The 18,861-nt window shown below is 49.8% G+C and overlaps 1 protein-coding gene across 21 annotated transcripts in view; it reads right to left on the reverse strand.

The window, feature by feature from the left end:
- Nucleotides 1-18,861, reverse strand: part of CACNA1B (calcium voltage-gated channel subunit alpha1 B) — a 300,242-nt gene that overhangs the window by 126,217 nt on the left and 155,164 nt on the right. For 14 of the 21 annotated variants that reach the window (XM_068211525.1, XM_068211542.1, XM_068211523.1 and 11 more), the window contains 4 exons: nucleotides 13,216-13,272; nucleotides 12,514-12,588; nucleotides 10,528-10,617; nucleotides 6,781-6,990 (listed from right to left, as the gene is read on the reverse strand). In XM_068211525.1, the coding sequence (XP_068067626.1) occupies nucleotides 6,781-6,990; nucleotides 10,528-10,617; nucleotides 12,514-12,588; nucleotides 13,216-13,272 (432 nt within the window). The remainder of the gene's footprint in view (nucleotides 1-6,780; nucleotides 6,991-10,527; nucleotides 10,618-12,513; nucleotides 12,589-13,215; nucleotides 13,273-18,861) is intronic. The other 7 variants (XM_068211528.1, XM_068211524.1, XM_068211531.1 and 4 more) reach the window with 4 other exon arrangements.

The following is an 18,861-nucleotide window of genomic DNA, read 5'->3' on the forward strand; positions in this document are numbered from 1 at the left end:
AGGAGGAAAAGTTTGATACAAACACTTATTTCATTTCCAAGCTGTGCTGTTGGCAAAGGCCGTGCAAGCGTCTCCTCAACCCCACACCTTTGAATTAGGTTCCTAATTAGAGTTACCAGCTCCTTTTTGTCAATCACTTATGGATTAATTCCATTTCCAAGGCCAGTGGCATCAGCAGCAGGTGCTGAGCTTGACACTTCCCTCTCCTCACTCTCCTCTTACATTAAACTGAGCAGGAGAACCTCAGCAGGGCAAAACCTCCCCCTTTTTGCCCAAGATGTGAAATGCTCAGCAGGCAGAAATAAATATGCTCCAGAAAGCCTTTTCCTTACAAATGATGCACACGGGTATCCAGAGAGAGCTGGGTCTTGACTTCAAAGGCAACAACAGCACCAAAAAAAGGCCAAATTGCCCCAAACGTGAGGTTCAGCAGTGGGCGGGCTCTCAGGCCATAATGGCTCAAATGCTGTGTTCAGATACTGGATTTATCAAAAGGAGACATTGTGGATTTGGGGTTTAGACCTACACAGATTAAGGAGCCAGGAAGGATCCCTGCAGGATTTGCTGGAGAAAGAAGAGAGCTTTGGGAAAGGCAGCCCCGAGTGAAACTTGAGTGACCCAGAGCTGAAACCTCCTCCCCACAGTCCCTAAACCCATCCTACAGTCCAAAAACCCCATCCCACAGTCCCAAAAACCCGTCCCACAATGCCTAAACCCATCCCACAGTCCCAAAAACCCATCCCACAATGCCTAAACCCATCCCACAGTCCCAAAAACCCATCCCACAATGCCTAAACCCATCCCACAGTGCCTGAAACCCATCCCACAGTCCCTAAAACCCATCCTACCATCCCTAAACCCATCCCACAGACACTAAAACCCATCCTACCATCCCTAAACCCATCCTACCATCCCTAAACCCATCCCACAGTCACTAAAACCCATCCCACAAACCAGAGAGCTCTGGTCCTTCCTCCACCCTGCAGCTTTAGCCAGAGGAAGAGGAGCCCACCCCCAACCCCATCCCTGGGCCCTCCTGCCCTGCACCAATGCCTGCAGCTGCCCCCACAGCAGGAGCTGCTGCACATGTCCAAAGGCACAGCCCTGGTCACTCTGCTCCTCCACGGTGTCCCCAGCAGGGATTTTGGGGGGCTGTCAGTGGGAAATTGATCTTTGCTTCTACCAGACCTCAGTGATGCCATTCCAGAGTTGGTTTCTGACAGAAATCTCTTCTTTCTCGGAATATTGGCAGTGGTGGAAAGGAGCGTGAAGAGATGATAATAAAATCATTAAATACATGCATGAAATATATTCTTTTATAAGCAACTGCAGCTTATTTAACCAAAGTTGTGTGCTTCACTGAGCAGAGTCCATCTGCAGCATGAGAGAAATCCTATTTGGCCCTGGAGTCCTTTCCACACAGAGAAGGAGAATCTCTGATTGAATTTGAGGATAATTACAGGGTCATGAAGTAGGGCCTGTTATTAATCATACCACAAGAATTCAAAGAATTCCTCATCAGTGCTTTCAATAAGGCTAAAGAAATCCCAAGCCTTTCTCCAAAGCTCCTGCAGTCCTTTTTCCAAAGCACTTGTAGAGATATGGAGCATCAAGCAGAGAAAGCTAATCAGAACAATTCAAAACAGGAAAGTTAAAAGAAAAGACCAAGGGAAAAATAAATCAATGCCGACCCGTAGGCTTTTACCAACTGTTCTTTAAGTAAAATTAATTTGTAATGTAATTAAACTTCTCCCCAGAGGGACAGGTATAATTGAATTAGAGGTGCCTGGGTAGAGTTGCAGGGTTTAGCTGATCCTTTCTGTGCTCCTCTCCTGCTGCTACAGTTCCCAAAAAGCCTCCTCAGTTCATTCCTGAGCACCTTCCCTGAAAAAACATCGTTGGAATTTTTGATTTCTCTCTTGCTCTGCATCACACCAGCCAGGCCCTGCTCCTCTGCAGTGATGTTCCCTCATCATGGATTAACTTTTAAGCCATTTTTAAATTCTGTCACTCTCCCAGTTAAAGGATTTTGCCAAGTATTTCCAGGAGCTGTTTGAAATCCCCTGGTTTTGTGCTATCTCCTTCTGCCTCTATCTAATGGATTTTTGCACAAATCTTGGGCAGAACGGGGCTTTCCAGGAGCATTCCTGGAGGGCTCAGCCCCAGCTGGGCTCCTTCCCAGATGTTTGTGCTGCAGAGTTATCCAGGCAGGAGTGAGGGGACACGTCCAGTCTGGCCATCACTGTGACACCAACACAAGCAGCCAAGTCCCTAAGGCACCAAATATTCCCTGCACTCAGGATTCAGTGAGGGATCTGTAGAAATACGAAGCTATGAAAACTCTGCCATCCCCCAGGAAAGGGGTAGGAAGGTTTAGGTCATCCCCTACTGTAAATGCAGGTGAACCTGGTGGGAAGAAATGCTGATATCTGACTCCAGTTCAGAAGGCTGAATGATTTCTTTATTATAACTATGCAATAATACATTAATATACTATTTAAAGGAGATACTAAAACTACAAACCTACTTGTTCTAACTGCCATATCTAACTAACTAACAGCTTGTGACCCTCTCCAAGAGTCCAGCCACAGGTGGGTTGGATTGGCCATCAGGCTCAGACAATCCTCACCAGAATCCAACCAAGCAATCACCCCAGGTAAACAATTCTCCAAACACATTCCACATGGGAAAAACAAGGAGTAGAAATAGAAATTGTTTTCTCTTTCTTTCCTCTGTGCTCCTCTATGTAAAAATCCTAAAAGAGAGAAGAATGTGCCCACCACACATCCCCAATGCCCAGCCAGGTGTGAATGCAGTCCCACAGCTTCTCAGCCTGGAATTCAGGAGGGTTTGGAGGCATGGGATACTTGGAATTTAAGAGGTTGAACTTGTAGGGCTTCTCAGGAAAATGCTCCAAATTTCTTTGTTCAAAAATCACACTAAAATAAATTTCTGCCTGGAGCAGAGACAATCATCCCCAAAATGAGTACACAGAGCCTCTGTTTCTTGTCTTGGTGAAAACCATCTATAAAAATAAAACAAACCAAAAACCAAACAAATAAAAACCCCCAAAATTGTCTGGCCTACATTAGAATTTCCATGATTACCATGCATGGAGAGATTTAGTTGGGATATTGGGAAGAAACACCCTGTGAGGGTGGGCAGGCCCTGGCACAGGGTGCCCAGAGCAGCTGTGGCTGCCCCTGCATCCCTGGCAGTGCCCAAGGCCAGGCTGGAGCTGCCTGGGACAGAGGGAGGTGTCCCTGCTCATGGCAGGGGTGGGATGGGATGGGATGGGATGGGATGGGATGGGATGGGATGGGATGGGATGGGATGGGATTTAAGGTCCCTTCCAACCCAAACCAGGCTGGGGTCTCTGGTTTTTATTCTCATTGTCACTGTGACCAGTCTTGTACCACCCTGTCTAAAAACCCAGTGTGAGCATCCACAAAACCTTTCCCTACTTTTGGATAATCTGTTTTTTTCTGTGACCCTCACTGGGCTGCCCCTCCCCAATGCCAGGGGCATTTCCAGCAGGGTTTAATATCCCAGAAATACTCAGATCTCCTGGATGAAGGGTGATAGAGATGCTGAGGGGACTGGAGCATCTCTCTTGTGAGGACAAGGCTGAGAGAGCTGGGGCTGTTCAGCCTCCAGAAGAGAAGATTGAGAGGAATCTCATCAAAACATCTGCAGGGAGGGCTCAGAGCAGGGCCCAGGCTCTGCTCCAGGGGCCCAGCAGTGGGACAGCAGAACAGGCAGGAACTGATCCCAGGAAGCTCCACCTGAACGTGAGGAAAAACTTCTTCCCTGTGAGGTGAACAAGCAGCTCAGGAGGCTGTGGAGCCTCCTCCCTGAGGATATTCCAGAGCCATCTGGACACACCCTAGAGCCCTGTGCTCTGGGATGGCCCTGCTGGAGCAGGAAGGTGGCACCAGATGACCCTCTCAGGTCCCTTCCCTGCCCCATTCCGGGATCCCTTTCAGGGATGGTTTGTGAAGGCCCTGTCCAGGTGTTTCCCCACTGACAAAGGACCCTCAGGGCTCGAGGTGAAGTGTTGTGGGATGGTGCAAAGTCTGGGAGGATGCTGAGAATTTAATCCCCAAGAAATCCCAATTTTTGGTGGTTTCCTGCCTCTTCCATTAAATGTAAGGCAGTGGGATTCCCCACTCCCAGCTCAGTGCAACTCCACACCAAGAAATTCAAACTTGCTGCCCAAATGCTCCTGGCACTAATTGACGTCACTGGGTGTTCTGGACAAATGCAGAGTTCCTGAAACATGGATCCATCCCTAATTCCAATCTATTCCCTGTTTTTTGTCTTCAGCTGGGATAGATTGGAAGCCTCATTTGTGGCCTTTGTCTCAGATAACTTTCCCAGCTGGAGGTGAATAATTCCAAGAGACAGAACCAGCCCTTCCAGCCCTCACTGGAACATTAAGGAGTTTCTGGCTCGTGGATTTCTCCATGTTCCCTTGGAAAAGTCACTGCATAAGGTGCTCCCAAAATTGAGTTTTATAAATCTGTGACCTTTTTTTGAGTTGAAAGACTTCAAGTGTGGGGTTTGTTTCCTAAACATTTAGTCCTAATTCCAGAGGAAATCCTAATCCTCAAACTTTTAATTACTCTGCCAATCTAGCTTATTATTTCCTCTGGTAAATTGAGGTAATGAATAAGCAAGAGTGACTTCTCTGTATGGTCTGTCTCTATTTTCAGTTGAAATCTTGCCAAAAAAAAAAAAACTTGAAAGCAATTTCTGTCCTTATTATACATCTCTCATTAGAGCTCCATTACCTGGTGGCATTAAATATTTCAACAAATATTAATAAGGAGCTTTTGATGTCAGAGCACTCAGTATTCATGACCTCTTAGGTCTAGTAAAAAAAAACTTCAAAAGTTTGCCTTCCTTGTAATAAGGTAAGACCTGAGGATCTGAGGCAAGAAATATTTAAGTATCTAATTTATAGAGAAATCAAGGCAAATTAGGTAGATAAGGATCTTTAAAGATCTAAGCCAACATTGTTAGACTGTTGGAAATATTTGAGGTTTTTTCCCAGTCTTCTGATTGCTTTTTTCAGAAGTTTTATTTAAATTTTCATCTGGTCAAGTGCTGAGCAACAGATTTGTTCTTGGCCATTTTATAGGGTCAGAAATGGCCAAAGGAATGGCTTTTTCTTCCAGGAACAAACCTTATCCCATCCCTTCAGAAGGAAAAATTTGCACTATCAGCATGAGGAGTTTCTCAGAGTTTCCCAGCTCTAGGAGTCCCAGCCTCCAAACTTCATTAAAATAAACAAAAAAGCTCCATCTCTCACCTTCCATATTTTTTTAAAGCAAGCTTTGTCAGCGAGTCTGTGACCTCAGGGAGACACCATTTCACATTCATCAGAGCAATTTAAAAACCCAAAACTCATATTTCAAAAGCACTTCTAGACTCTCTGAGCTAAACCAGGTGACCACAGGAACCAGCTAAAATAAAATCTTTTTCATAAATACAGGATAATCTTCCCTCTGGGAGTATTTCTGTCACTTAATGTCACAGGAGGGCACCGTGACACCCATCCCATGTCATCACACCCCAAGAGGGAGGACATGGAACCAAAAGAGCTGTAAAGTTGCAACCTTTTAAAGGCTCTGACAAGAATCACAGCACATGTGGGGGCTTAGTGCTTGATTCCATAAGCACTGGCAGGATTTTTATCTCACAGGCCATTCCAGCTGCTGGTACCCCAGGAATATCAGAGCTGGCAGAGCTCTGAGTGTGCCCCCAACTGCAATCACCCATGGGTGCAGATCTGCTGCAAAGGGACACAAATTTGCATTCTCTGGACACAGGTTAGCCAGAAAATCCTGCTTTTCCCAGGCATCATTCCCCTTCCTTTTGTGCATCCTGCTCTAGGACCAACCCTCCTGCCCTCTTTCAGAGCAATTCCTCCTGCCTCATTCCAGGACAATTCCTCCTGCCCTGTTCCAGGACAATTCCTCCTTCCTCCTGCCCTGTTCCAGGACAATTCCTCCTTCCTCCTGCCCTGTTCCAGGATAATTCCTCCTGCCTCATTCCAGGACAATTCCTCCTCCTGCCCTGTTCCAGGATAATTCCTCCTTCCTCCTGCCCTGTTCCAGGATAATTCCTACCTGCCCTGTTCCAGGACAATTCCTCCTGCCCTGTTCCAGGCTTTACACTTGATTGAATCTCAATTTTGCAACAACCTTTAGGATAACATTCCTCTCTCAAACTAACACCCTGCTGGATTTTTTTCTGAATTGTGTAAATCAATAATTTGAAATATGATTTGAAAGAGAATTGAGATTGTTCAGTCTGGAGAAGGAAAGCTTTGAGATGACCTAAATGTGGCCTTCCAGGACCTGAAGGGGCTGACAGGAAAGGCAAAGAGAGACAATTTACAAGGGCCTGGAGTGCCAGGACAGGGGGAATGGTTTCCCACTGCCAGAGGGCAGGGATAGATGGGATGTTGAGAAGGAATTCTTCCCTGTGAGGACAGGGATTGGAATGGAATTCCCAGAGAAGCTGTGGCTGCCTCTGGATCCCTGGAAGAGTCCAAGGCCAGGTTGGACAGAGTCTAGTGGAAGGTATCTCTGCACAGGGGGTAGAATAAGCTGAGCTTTAAGCTCCCTTCCCACACAAACCATTCTGTGATCCCACGAGTCGTGAGTCAGGAGAACCAAGCTTTGAGGGACGTGGAGAGCCGCGACGGGAGCGCGGCACTGCAGGATCAGAAACGCCAGAGCTGCTGAGGGAACAGCAGTGGCCAGTACTCACAGAGAGCAGTGGTCAGCTTCTCGGGCTGGTCATAGTGCACCATGGCCACACAGAGGGTGTTGAGGGCCACCACGCAGAGCACGACCCAGTAGAAGCTCTGAGCCTTCACCATGCGCCGGATGAAGAAGCGGAACATCTTCTCTTTCCTCCTGAAGTAGGACGAGCTCTCGTTCTTCCCACTCTTCAAACTGGCGCGAGCAAAGGGAGACCCTGGGACAGAAAGAAGAGTCACCAGAGCCCATCCCAGCAGAGAAAAGGCTGGAGGGGGTTCCTGGGCACACAGAGCCTCTCCAAGCACCAGAACAGCTCAGCAGGAAGCTGGGGATGTTGAGAATGGGCTGAGCAAGGGTGTCTTGCTTGTAATGAGGGATGAAGGCTGGGCTTTTAAAAAATCATGGGTCAATGCCTACCTCCACCATCTAAACTGGGCTTCCAAACCTTTGCAGCAATCCTGATTGTCCCATTTAAACTCATCACTTTTGCCTGGTTGACGGGGACAAAGAGCAGCAGACACAGGGTATTTCTGCCCAAGGTGTGGAGCACGTCCTTGAGGAGCTGGGTAGGTGCCACAGGAAATCTCGTCCCTGTTTGTCCTGCTCCAAGGACCAGTTACTAGGGAATTGAGTGAATTCTCCTTAATTTACTCCCCAGCCTCAGCTATTTCTTTAGCAGAGGGCTCAACCTGCATCCGTGTATCAGATTTTGGGCTCAGCCATTCATTTGTCTCAATTCTGCCTCTATAAGCTCCATTTCCACTCTGAGCTGAAACCCTGGCAAAGAGTCAAGGGTTTCAACAATAGAAAGCTGATGGAAGAAATGATTCCTGATGTCAGCTCTCCCCCTGGGGTAGAGGCACTACTCAGATGAAAAGGCAATCTCCAGCCGGTGCTGAGGCAGGAGAAATCAGGAATAAGGGAATAAACACAGGAACCCCTTGGGGCTCCTCTGCAGCAGCCACAGAAGCTGCTGCAAGCAGCGGAAATGGTGATTGTGCCAGGCTGGCCACTGCCTGTGCCAGTGGTTTGTGACAAGATATCATTGCTGCCCTTCCCCATCCTGGGATGGAGCATCCCAGCAGGGTGAGGAGGACATGTCCTCGTCCTGTCCTGGAGCAGGTTGGCTCTCCTGGGCTCAGTGACATGAACAAAGAGTTCTGGCTTCAGCAGCCAAATCTTGGAGTGTGATCACCTCCATGTCAACACTTGGAACAGGTGGGAATCTCACCCAGCCTCATCGTGCAACATCAACCACAGCAGCCAGAGAAAGGATGAGGCATCCAGATGCGACAGCAGCGGGTTCTCCAAGCCTCACAGCCCCACACAAGTGTGATGTTCCCCCATGGAAAGTGAGCTCTCTGCTCCATTTCACATTTCTGGCCATCCACCAGCACTCCAAAAGCAGAGCTGGCCTTGGCCAGGCTTTGAACAAACTCCGTGCTGAAAAAAATCAGTGTGTTCTTCTGTTGGTTTGAAAATCCTGCCTTTGGCAGTTTAGAAGAGAAGAAATCACAGTGCTCCTCCTCTGCTCTGCTTTAAGACAACAAGAAGAGCCACAGTTTGGGATTTAGGCTGCTTCATATCACAGCACTCCTTAGCAGGTACAGAGCTCTCCGATATCCAAGCCCTTCTGTACTCCCAGACTGGCAAAGGAACAGTGCTGACCTCTCATTCCTGTCTGCTGATCTTCCAGCAGTGCAGAGCAGTGATATTGAAACTGCTCTAATGTGGAAAACGTCCCCTTCTCCAGGCTTTGGTGTCTGGGAATCACAGCAGTGCCCTGTGCCTCGTAGAGCACAGAGGGTGTGAAGCCAGAGGGAGTGGAAAGAAAAGAATAAAAGCTAAGAACAACTGCAGAGAACACCCTGGGAAGTGTTTACAGAGCCTTATACTGCAGTTATAAAGCTCAACAAGGTGCTTGTGTTTGAATTAAAGTGCAACACTTTCAGCCAATTACCAGAGAGAGACCTGGCAAAGTCTCCCCCACCCTGAGCTGCATCTTCACGTGGCACTCAGGGATTATTTGTTAGTTCTTCCACGCTCCTTCTGCTCCCATCTGAACATTACAGAAAACCATCCAAAAACCCCTTTTCTCCAAAACAGATCCTTTATGCGTAATTGCCCACGTGATCTGATTGTTTATGCTCTGCATTTCAGCCTCTTCACAAGCCTGCAGAACAGGCTACTTAATCCATTCCTTCTTTTCTGCCTCATTCCATGAATCAAAATCAAAACCACTTTTCCCAAGTGGGTGAAGCACTCGCAGAAGGTGGAAAGCACTGCTGTTATTTTTCCTGCCATATGCTCCCGAGACAGTTCCCAGCTCTGCCTCAGATTATTCCCAAGCCCAGATGCTCCATCATCCGTTGCCACCTGAAATGCTGAACTCCAAGATCTGTTGGCGTGGCACTGGCTGCCCAGAGCCTGGAGGGACTTGGATTTGGAGGCAAAGATCTCATAATTATTGCAACCGTGAGCAAATACTCAAAAAATGACCATTCCTTATTATCCATGCAGGGATCCGAGAGAAAACAACAGCAAACCAAACCAAAAATGCACACAGGCTGCTGCATTTTTGCCCTTTTTCAGCACCAAACCTCTCCTGAAAGTGGCAGCAGTTTCACCACAAACCCTGCAGCCCAGGGGACTGTGGCAGCTCAGTGCTGGTGTCAGGAACATGCCAAGCCACACTCATTTTCTGCAACCAGGTCTTCCTTTAAAGGGGGAAAATAAAATCCCAGCAGCAGCTGTGATCCCTGAAAATATCAACGCCAGCTTTCCAAAGGGCAGTTGAGGCACTCATGCTGTGCAAGCAGCCACGGACACGGATTCTCAAATGTGCTGTTTGTGCTGCTCCTCCTGTGCATCCAGGATTTGCTGCTTCGTGGGGACTGGGCTGCCAAGACATTTCTTTGGAAGATAATGAGAACATCTGCTGCTTCAGCAGCAAAACAGACTCCAGCAACAGGCACGGGGATGAGCAAAGCGCCCGACTGCAGAGCAGCAGGAGATGCCTCTCCCACGGCTCAGAGGGTTTTGGCTCCAGCGGCTCCCTGAGGTGGGTGCTGAGTGCCCAGAGCCTCCCCTGGCAGCCCAGAGCTGCCTCTGCCTCCCCACCTGGGCAGATCTCAGCAGGGAATCAGCTCTGGGAGCTGCAGAACGGGCAGCACCTCCTCAGCCTGAGGATCCCAAATTCACCCCAGCAACGCTCTTCAGTGCAGGATGCCCTGCTCTGCACTGGAGCTCCAGATCTGGCTTTAAAATCACTTTAAGATCTTCCTCTAAGACAAGAATGAGAGAATTGAGGCCGCTGCCCAGCACCTCCCAGTGACCACTCCCACAGCAAAGGCTGCAACACCTCAGCTGGGCATTAGTGTACAACGGGACTGCGGCCACTTCCTCTCCTCCCTCCAACAGTGTTGTTGGGCAGATTTGGGGTTCACTAGCATGAATGAGCACGTTCCAAGCAGAATCCCGGGATGGCCAGCCCGGCAGGGACTGTCCCAAGGCTTTGCAGGGCTCTCCCAAGGGTGCAGCATGCAAGAGCTGAGGCAGGCAGCGCAGGGAGAGGGTGAAGCCACGGAGCTTTTTGCTTTGGGAAGTCAAGTGCTGCTGCAGCAGCAGTGGAAATTCATTCTCCTTCAGGAAACCACAGCTTCTGGAGCAGAGGAGCCGCTCCAGAGGAGGAAACATGACATGGACAGGTTCAGGTGGAGATCGAGACCTCAGGGGATGCGAAGCCAGTACTCACCAACGGAGCAAATGTCTGTGAAATGGTCCTCACCTTCTTCTGCATGAATCAGGTCATTTTTGCTCTTCTTTATTGCGGCTCTTTTCAACACTGCGTGCAAATTAAAGAGAAAATGCCCCGTGAGGATGCAGAGTGGATTCTCTCTCCCCCTCCCTTCACTCTCCGGGGCCAGCATTTCCTTCCCAATGCCAGCTTAAAGCTCTCCCACCAGGGTACCCCGGAGCAAACCGGACAACCCACAACCTTGCAGGGCCTCTGCACGCCTCAGTGCCAGGGTGCTTCACTCCTTTGCCCTTCCAGCTCCTGAAGGTGTGCCAGGCACGGCTCTGCAGGTTCGTGCAGGAGGGTGGGGGGCACTGCAGCTGCCGGGCCTTTCAGCACAGCACAAAGGCTGGGCAGGGACGCTGGAGCTTCCTGAGCCCCACTGGGGCTGGGAGATGAGTGCTGCCACCCCTGGAACCACCAGTGCTGCTTGCAGCAGGCACCGTGAGGGAGTCAGCGTTTACGGAGCTCTGTTTACCACCCAGCCATGCCTCAAGGAGCAGAAATGCTGCGTGGAAAAAGCGGCCACACATCAGTGAGCAGCCTCTCAGCAGCACCCGGTGTGCAACCCCTGCCCCCGGGGATGTCGGGATTCTTTGAAAACACTTTTTTTTTCCTCCAAAAGCAGCTTTTAGTGGGGAGGGCAAACATCACTACATTTACTCCAACAGGGAACGAGAGCTCTGCACTGTCCACCCAGAGCACGGGGGTGAGGCAGGAGCACTGAGGACGCTGCTCCCAGGACCACCTACCTGCAGAACCTTGAGAAGTGGCAGAAAAAAAAATCACGTTGGTACAGTTTGGTGACAGCTTCGAGACATACAGTAACTAAAGCAGCACTTTCTATCAGCAGTAAGACACCCCACGGTGTGGTGATACAGACTGGTCCGTGGGCACACACAGCAAAGCCACTCACGCTGCAGAGACTGCCCCGGGGAGGCTCCTCCACAACATCCCCTCACCCTAATTTGCTACAGATTCATTTCCCACTCTACACGGATTGCCCTGCCCTGACAGAGACATGGATGCGCTTCCTCCTCCTACGGGCTGTGCCTGAGTCACTACAAGGGAACACCCAGAGCCACACCCGGGATCGGAGAGGCTCGGAGAGGGGAGGATGCTCTGAAGTTGTGATCTGGATTCACTGTTTTGCATTGTTGGTGCTCCTTGCTGCCCCACCCAGCTCTAGGCTGAATCCTCAGTCCCAGCAATGCCAGCTCGGGGGTTCCTGAGGCCGTGTCTGTCCCAGTACACTCCAGCCTGTCCAGGGCCATCCTCAGCACTGGAGCACAACCAGCACTGGGATTAAATTTTTCCACCACTCCCTGGCATGAACTGAGCAGCTTTTTATCTTCTCCCCCAGAAAACTCCTCCGTGTGTTTGGCAGTGAGGTTGTGCCATCTCTCCAGGCACATCCCTGTGTTTTGGGGACTCAGAATTTACCACCATAGACTGTGGGCTGCTTCACACCAGTTGCTTCAAGGCTGGAAACATTTTCGGGCTCCTTTCGCTTTAGGTAAGAGAAGCCTGAGTATCTCTGTCTCTTTACTGCGTGCCTTGCACCCACCTCGAGTTTCTCACAGCACTCAGCCTCTCAGACTGCTCCTCAGACACAAAGTCCAGCTGCAGCCTGGCAGCCCTGGCTGCACCAGTGCCGGACAGGCTTCCCCAGCTCACACACACCCCCGACACGCACACGAGGACTGGCCACGCACACCTCAGCCCTGACCTGCTGCAGCCCCAGCTCTTCCAGCCCCAAATCCTCCCCAGCGCAGGTCACCGGGCTGGCCGAGGCTGGAGCAGCACCTGCCGCTCCGCAGAGCTGCACGGCTGGGAGCCAGGCAAAACCACCTGGAGACTGTCACCGGTGACCTGGGCACGGGGGCGGGGGGAAAGCTGCCCCTGTGTGCCACCTAAGCCCCTGGTGATTTGCAATCCACTCACTGTTGTAGCTGCTGCCGCTGCCAGTCTCTGCCGGCGCCGTGCCTTGAGGAATCGGCCCTTCCGAGGCGGCCCTCCCTGACAGTGAATGGGAGGAGAAAAAAAAAGAGGGGGGGGAGGGAGGGGAGGGGAAAGGAGGAGACATGGGAGGACGAAAGATGGTCAGAAAAGGGAGAGGGAAGAATCTTTAACTGAGCTTTGAGTGGCTGGCGCATCCTAAGAGCTGTCGGGGCTGGAGGCACAGGGGGAGCATCCCCGTGGCCTCGCTGCTCGGCTCCTCCGGCCGTCCTGCCACGCTGGGCTCGCACGTCGGAAGGAAGGATCACCACACCCTGTTATGTCTTACTGCTTACAGCTAACAGGGGGCTCAGTCCCTTGGTCAAATCCGTTCGGAGCCCTGCCTTCTCTCGGTCAGCGCATTCGCTCTTCTCCATCCTTCTGGCAGCCTCTACCCCCTGCACACACAGCCAGCCACCCTCGGAAGGGCGTGGGCACCGACCCCGAGGGCACATCCCCATCCCGGGCCGGTGTGGGGTGTCCCGTAACTGCTCCTCAGCCACCTGCAGCCTGGAGAAGGGGCTCTGTGGCCGGATTTGTGCCGGGTGCATGCGGGAGGATCCTCCTGCTCGGGAGGAAGGCGTGGCAGTGACAGCAGTGGAACCTCTCCCGTGGCACAGGAGGAAAATGCCCAGCAAAGCCACCTACCGTCCAGAGGGGACTTCTCTTCCGCGTTCTTGTCCTCCTCGGCCAGCATGACCTCCTCTGGAAAAGGAAAACCGGCCAGGGTCAACCTCAGGTTCCTCACAGCCCTGCTCCGACACCGGCTGGTGGGGCAGCAGGAGCCTGTCCCAGTGCCACCCTGCCCAGCCCCTGACAGAGTCTGCAGAGCAATTCATGGCTCAGGGCCGTGTTTCTCACAGAATTCACAGAATTCACAGAATCACTGGGTTGGAAGAGACCTTCAAGATCATCGAGTCCAACCCAGCCCCAACCCCTCAGCTAAACCCTGGCACCCAGTGCCACATCCAGGCTTGTTTTAAACACATCCAGGGATGGTGACTGCACCACCTCCCCGGGCAGCCATTCCAGAACTTTATCACCCTTTCCGTGAAAAACTTTTTCCTAATATCCAACCTGAATTTCCCTTGGTGCAGCTTGAGACTGTGTCCTGGTTCTGTCAGCGCTGCCTGGAGGAAGAGCCCAACCCCACCTGAGCACAGCCACCTTTCAGGAGCTGTACAGAGTGATCAGCTCACCCCTGAGTCTCCTTTTCTCCAGGCTGAGCACCCCCAGCTCCCTCAGTGGTTCCTCACAGGGTTTGTGTTCCCAGCCCCTCTCCAGCCTCATTGCCTCCTCTGGACGTGCTCCAGGTCCTCAACGTCCTTCCCAAACTGAGGGCCCAGAACTGAACACAGCACTTGAGGTGTGCCCTCACCAGTGCCCAGTCCAGGGGCAGAATGACCGCCCTGCTCCTGCTGGCCACACTATTCCTGATCCAGGCCAGGATGCCATTCTCAGCCCGTGTCCCTCTCGCACAGGGGGAGGATTCCAAACAAACCACTTCCTCCATGAGATCCCTCCTCACAAACCCATCTGGGTTCCTCACCAGCTCTCATCCCCAAGGCACCTCTGGAGACCAAGGACCTTCCTCCACACCAGGCAGCACCACAAGTCCCCACAAGCCCCAGGAAGGTCCCTCATGCCCATCCACGCTGGAGACGGTTTGGAGAAGGTGCTCCACACCCGTCACTGTTCTTTTGTCTCCAAAAATCAGGATTCAGCCAGGGGGAACAGAGTGGTGGCACAGGGTGAGAGCAGCAGGGCCATACGGCAGGAGAGTCGCTGTCACCACAAAGCCATCACATCAAATCTTTGTCCAAATAAAATCTACAGCAAGTTTTCCATGGGGGAGCTCCACCTGGCACAGTGACTGCAACATCACCCTTCCATTCCTCTGCAACTTATCTCCAAAAAACAACCTTGCACTTTCCTAAATTAACAAAAGGAAAACCAAAAACAGGAAACACTAAAAACCAACCTCACAGAATGGAATAATTTCTATCTGTGTGAAAGACAACCCAGTTTCCTGAGGTTTCCCAGGGCACTGCCACCCCCCTGGCCAGTTTGCAGCGCTGTGCCAATGCTTGAGACCACACTCAGAACCACAGATTTTGGGTTTGCTGCTGGAAACTGATGTGGGTGTCTGCTAAAGGACAACCCAAAGCAAACAAAACATTGAGCTGGTAAACTCCACACTTCCTTCTATTCTCATAAATGGCAAATTCACACGCCTGTAATTCCATCAATGTGATCTGGGCTCTTACTAAAACATCTGACACTGTGTTCCCACCAAATTTTGCTTTAAAGTCCATTTAAGCCAGTCGAGATGGAAGAGTAACTTCAGAAAAATAATTACAAACAAACCAGAGGCCAAACATCAAAGTTTGTAGCTGAGAGCTGTCTAGAAGGATACCAGAGGGATCAGCCTTATATAAGCCTATATAAGCCACACAAGCCTTATATAATCTCTTTATTAATCATCTGGGAGAGAGAGGGAATGATACTTTAATAAGACAGCAAATTGAGAAGGCTGAAAAATAATACCAAGGGCTGAGGAAGGCTGGAAAACCAAGCAGAGGAGAAGGGAATGCCAAAGTGCAAAGTAGTGCACCAGAAATGTGAAAGGAAGGAGAGCTGAGAGGGGTAAAAATGTCACGTGAGCTCAAAGCTGCACTTTAAAAGGCGTAAAGTCCTGTCCAAAAACCCACAAGTTGTGCCTGCAACCCCCACCTACAATTCTGGTGGTTTTCAAGTCTTCTTAAGACAGGTGAGAAGAGTGAAATGGGCTTCTTCAGACAGCTCAAGAGACTTTTCTGACCAGCCAGCACCTCAGACCAAAAGGTTCTTCTGAAGGCCTCCCCAGGGAAAGCTGTATTGATGTTTGGGGGCTAAAATATGGGAGGACTGAAATGGCAATTCCCAGTCTGGCTGCCCGGAAACACCAGGAAGGGATGGGAGACCCTTCCCAAAGGCTGCTGCTGTACTGGATTCCCACCTACAAATTACTCTTACAAGACAATTCTGCAAAACTTGGCCCCAAATTCAGGGTCCTGCATTGGTGCTCAAGCAAATCTCCATCCATAAACACAGCTGGGCTCAGTTTTGCTGTTCCTTTAAAATAACCCAACCCTGTTTCACCTCTGAAGTTCCCTGAAGCCTCATTCTCCTCCTGCAGCAGGTTCTCTCCCTTGATAATTATTCCTGTCTGCCTCATGTCCTCTGGGAATCCAAAGGACCACAGCTACCCCAGGAGGTTTTTAAGGCTAAAAAAAGAGCTCAGCAGGTCACTGAGCACTGCCAGGAGGGGTTTTTCACCAGCCAGCATCCTGAACAGAGGCTCAGGAGCTGCTTTGCCTTTAGTCATCCCTAACAGAGCCTGGAAGGAGATAATTGGGCACCTGAAAAACCCCCCAAAACGGTGCCTCTGCATGAGAACAAATGTTCAGCAGAGGGATGGGACCAGAGCAGCAATTCTGAGCCTCCAAACAAAGGCTCCGGGGCTTGCCAGGGTATCAGAGGCAGGGGTGTCTCAGCAGCAAGAGGAATTTTGGTCATTAAGTGCTGGGTGTGACTGGGCTGGAAATAAAGGCAAAGCAGCCAAGAAAGTGGTACCTCTTCTCCTTCTCTTTGGTGTAGAAAAGAGGATATTGGGGGCTCAAAGGAGCAGCAGATCATTGGAAATAACTTGAACTCAACAGGCAACAGAGGTGAGGAAAAACAAAGACTAAATGAATTTAATTTCTCTCTGGGTAAATAGAAAAAGCTGATAAAAATGCAGCCCTCAGAAGTGGCTGGCACACTCTCCCAGGGAGCTCTGCTTTGTCTTTGTGGCAATTCCCCTGCCTTGGCATCTCACCCGGGGTTCTATGCTGGAGGTGTCTGTTCCCATCTCTCTCGGGGGCTCAGGGCTCTGTTCTTCTATAGAAAGCTGAAACCTGATGTTCAGAAAGCTCTGCCCTGCCAAGGGATAGCCTTGAAATTACAGAGGGCTGGGAGAGAGAGGTGAAACCATTCCCAAAGCCTGACACTCCAGGAGAACAGAAGCACTCCAGTTTTGTGCTTTGAAAATGGTGGATTCAGAAAGAATTAAAATGCAAAAGATGTGGAACTTGATTAGCCCTGAACAGGAAGACTTTGAGTCTCTGAGCAAAGTGTTTTCCAAGTGATTCATGTCCTAGTAAGATAAGAGAAACATCTTCAAAAGAATATTCGTGGGTTTATAAACTCTTTACTCTGTGTGGAGAACTTGTAGTTCCCTGCTCTCCAAAAATTCCAGCCTTGGAGTTCCTGCAGTTCTGAGGAGTTCAGTGGAGAAAGCAGCAGGGGCAAAATCCTCTGCATGGATTGCATCGCTTGGCTTCCCCACTTTTAAATTCCTCTGGAAAGCTCAACTGCCTTCAAACTGAAGGAGGGGAGGTTCAGGTGGGATATTGGGAATTAGGAATTGTTCCTTGGCAGGGTGGGCAGGCCCTGGCACAGGGTGCCCAGGGAAGCTGTGGCTGCCCCTGGATCCCTTGCAGTGCCCAAGGCCAGGCGGGATGGGGCTTCCACCCTAAACCAGTCTGGGATTCTGTGATAATTCAAATTACTGACATTAATGAGAAACATTAACAACACTTCAGGTGGTCAATGAGCAATAACCACAATTGTTAAATTGAAGTTATTGTTGACTGAGGGGTGGGGCACAGGTAAAGGAGTGATTTTAGTCACTCACACTTCCTTTGGTCCTAAAACAACACTTAAGGTAAAAACATGAACACTACAAAGGACAAGGGCACCTCCTGCCCAGCTCCAGCAACTACACAGAATATGTAAAAAACTACAGAGCAAAAACTATCAAAGGAATAAGATATCATTTTATGAAGCACTGGAATGAAGCTTTCCACTCTTCCTGCCTTGCATCAAAAATAAACGAGGGGGGAAAATACCAAACAAACCAAATGCTCAGGGAGTACATTAGAAATATTGGAAATCTGATGAGGCTTCCAGGGGAAGAGAGGGGATTGGGCTGATTGGTTTGGGGTGCTCAAGAGCAGGAAAAAATAAGGTGAAACAAGGTAGAGGGAGATTAGAGAAAGAAAAGTAATTAAAAGAACTCCTGAATCCTTCCTCTCGCTGCAGAAAGGCGACAGATTTAAAGTGAGGGCAGGACACAGCTCCATGGAGTTGGTTTATTTCAAAATCAAACTGAGTGTTAACATGGGGCACTCTTTGCTCCAAGAGTCAACGAGGTCAAGGCTGGCAGAAGGACTTAAAGCAATTAGCTATTCCCAGGAATAATGACCAAATCCTCCAGAGTTCCATTAGAGCAGAATCCCAGGAGCTTTTGCTCTTCCTTTTGTGCAAACAGCTCCTGCCTGGGGCTGCTGCAAGATTTCTGTCCACGTCTGTCTGTCCTCACTGGCTGTATGTCCCCCCTCCAAATCCTGGAGAAGGAATTCCAGATCATTTCAGAGCTGAAATCCCCAAACCAGACCCGGGAAATCCCCCTCAACGGCACAGTCCCAATTTTCAGTGCCTCAGTCCTAAAGCCTGGATTCTCTGCTCTGCTTTGCCTTCACACTGCATTTTTATTCAAAGATTTTATTAACACTGCTAAGCTGATTTTAATTACTGTTATTATTCAGCTGTACTAGGAGGCTCTTTTATATTCCTATTGTATTCTCAACAATGCCTTTGCAGAGTATTTTTAACATTCCCTGATTCAGCTCTTTTGCATGCACTTCCCTGTTCCACAAAACCTTCTGGATCGTGTGTTATTAGGTTGAAAAATGTGCATTTTCCAGCAGTCTTGCTCGAGATTGGTGTGGCATTTATTCAGCCCTGGCAACAAAGAAATGGAAGAGCCAGGAATTCCCACAGGGATGGAAATTGGAGCAGAGGTTGACTGTACATTTTATAATTTCTCCATCCCAAGTTTCTCACAAGTCCAGCGGGCGATGGGCAGAGCAGGCCCCAAAGTGACACAAAGCCACCCTCAACCCTGCAGGGGAATTCTCAGCTGTGTTTTAGTGATGGAGATCAGGATTAAGAGACCAAAAATCACCAAGAGCCTTAAAAGCAGGACAGGATGAGAAAGGGAGAAGCCCAGAGAACCCTGCTCCAGCCTGGGCAAGCCAGGAATTAATCTGAGTTTGAGGCTGCACAAAAGCTGTAAACTAATGAGAAGACAAATTCTAAATGGAAAGGAAAGGGAATTCTTTATTTTCTCATTCCTCCAGAAGCACAGAATGAAGAGTGGCTGCCTGAGTTGCTGTTGAACAGTCACAGTGAATAAAAGTCTGACAACAC

This window comes from Anomalospiza imberbis, chromosome 21 (assembly GCF_031753505.1).
Source record: "Anomalospiza imberbis isolate Cuckoo-Finch-1a 21T00152 chromosome 21, ASM3175350v1, whole genome shotgun sequence".
NCBI classification, from domain to species: Eukaryota; Metazoa; Chordata; class Aves; order Passeriformes; family Viduidae; genus Anomalospiza; species Anomalospiza imberbis.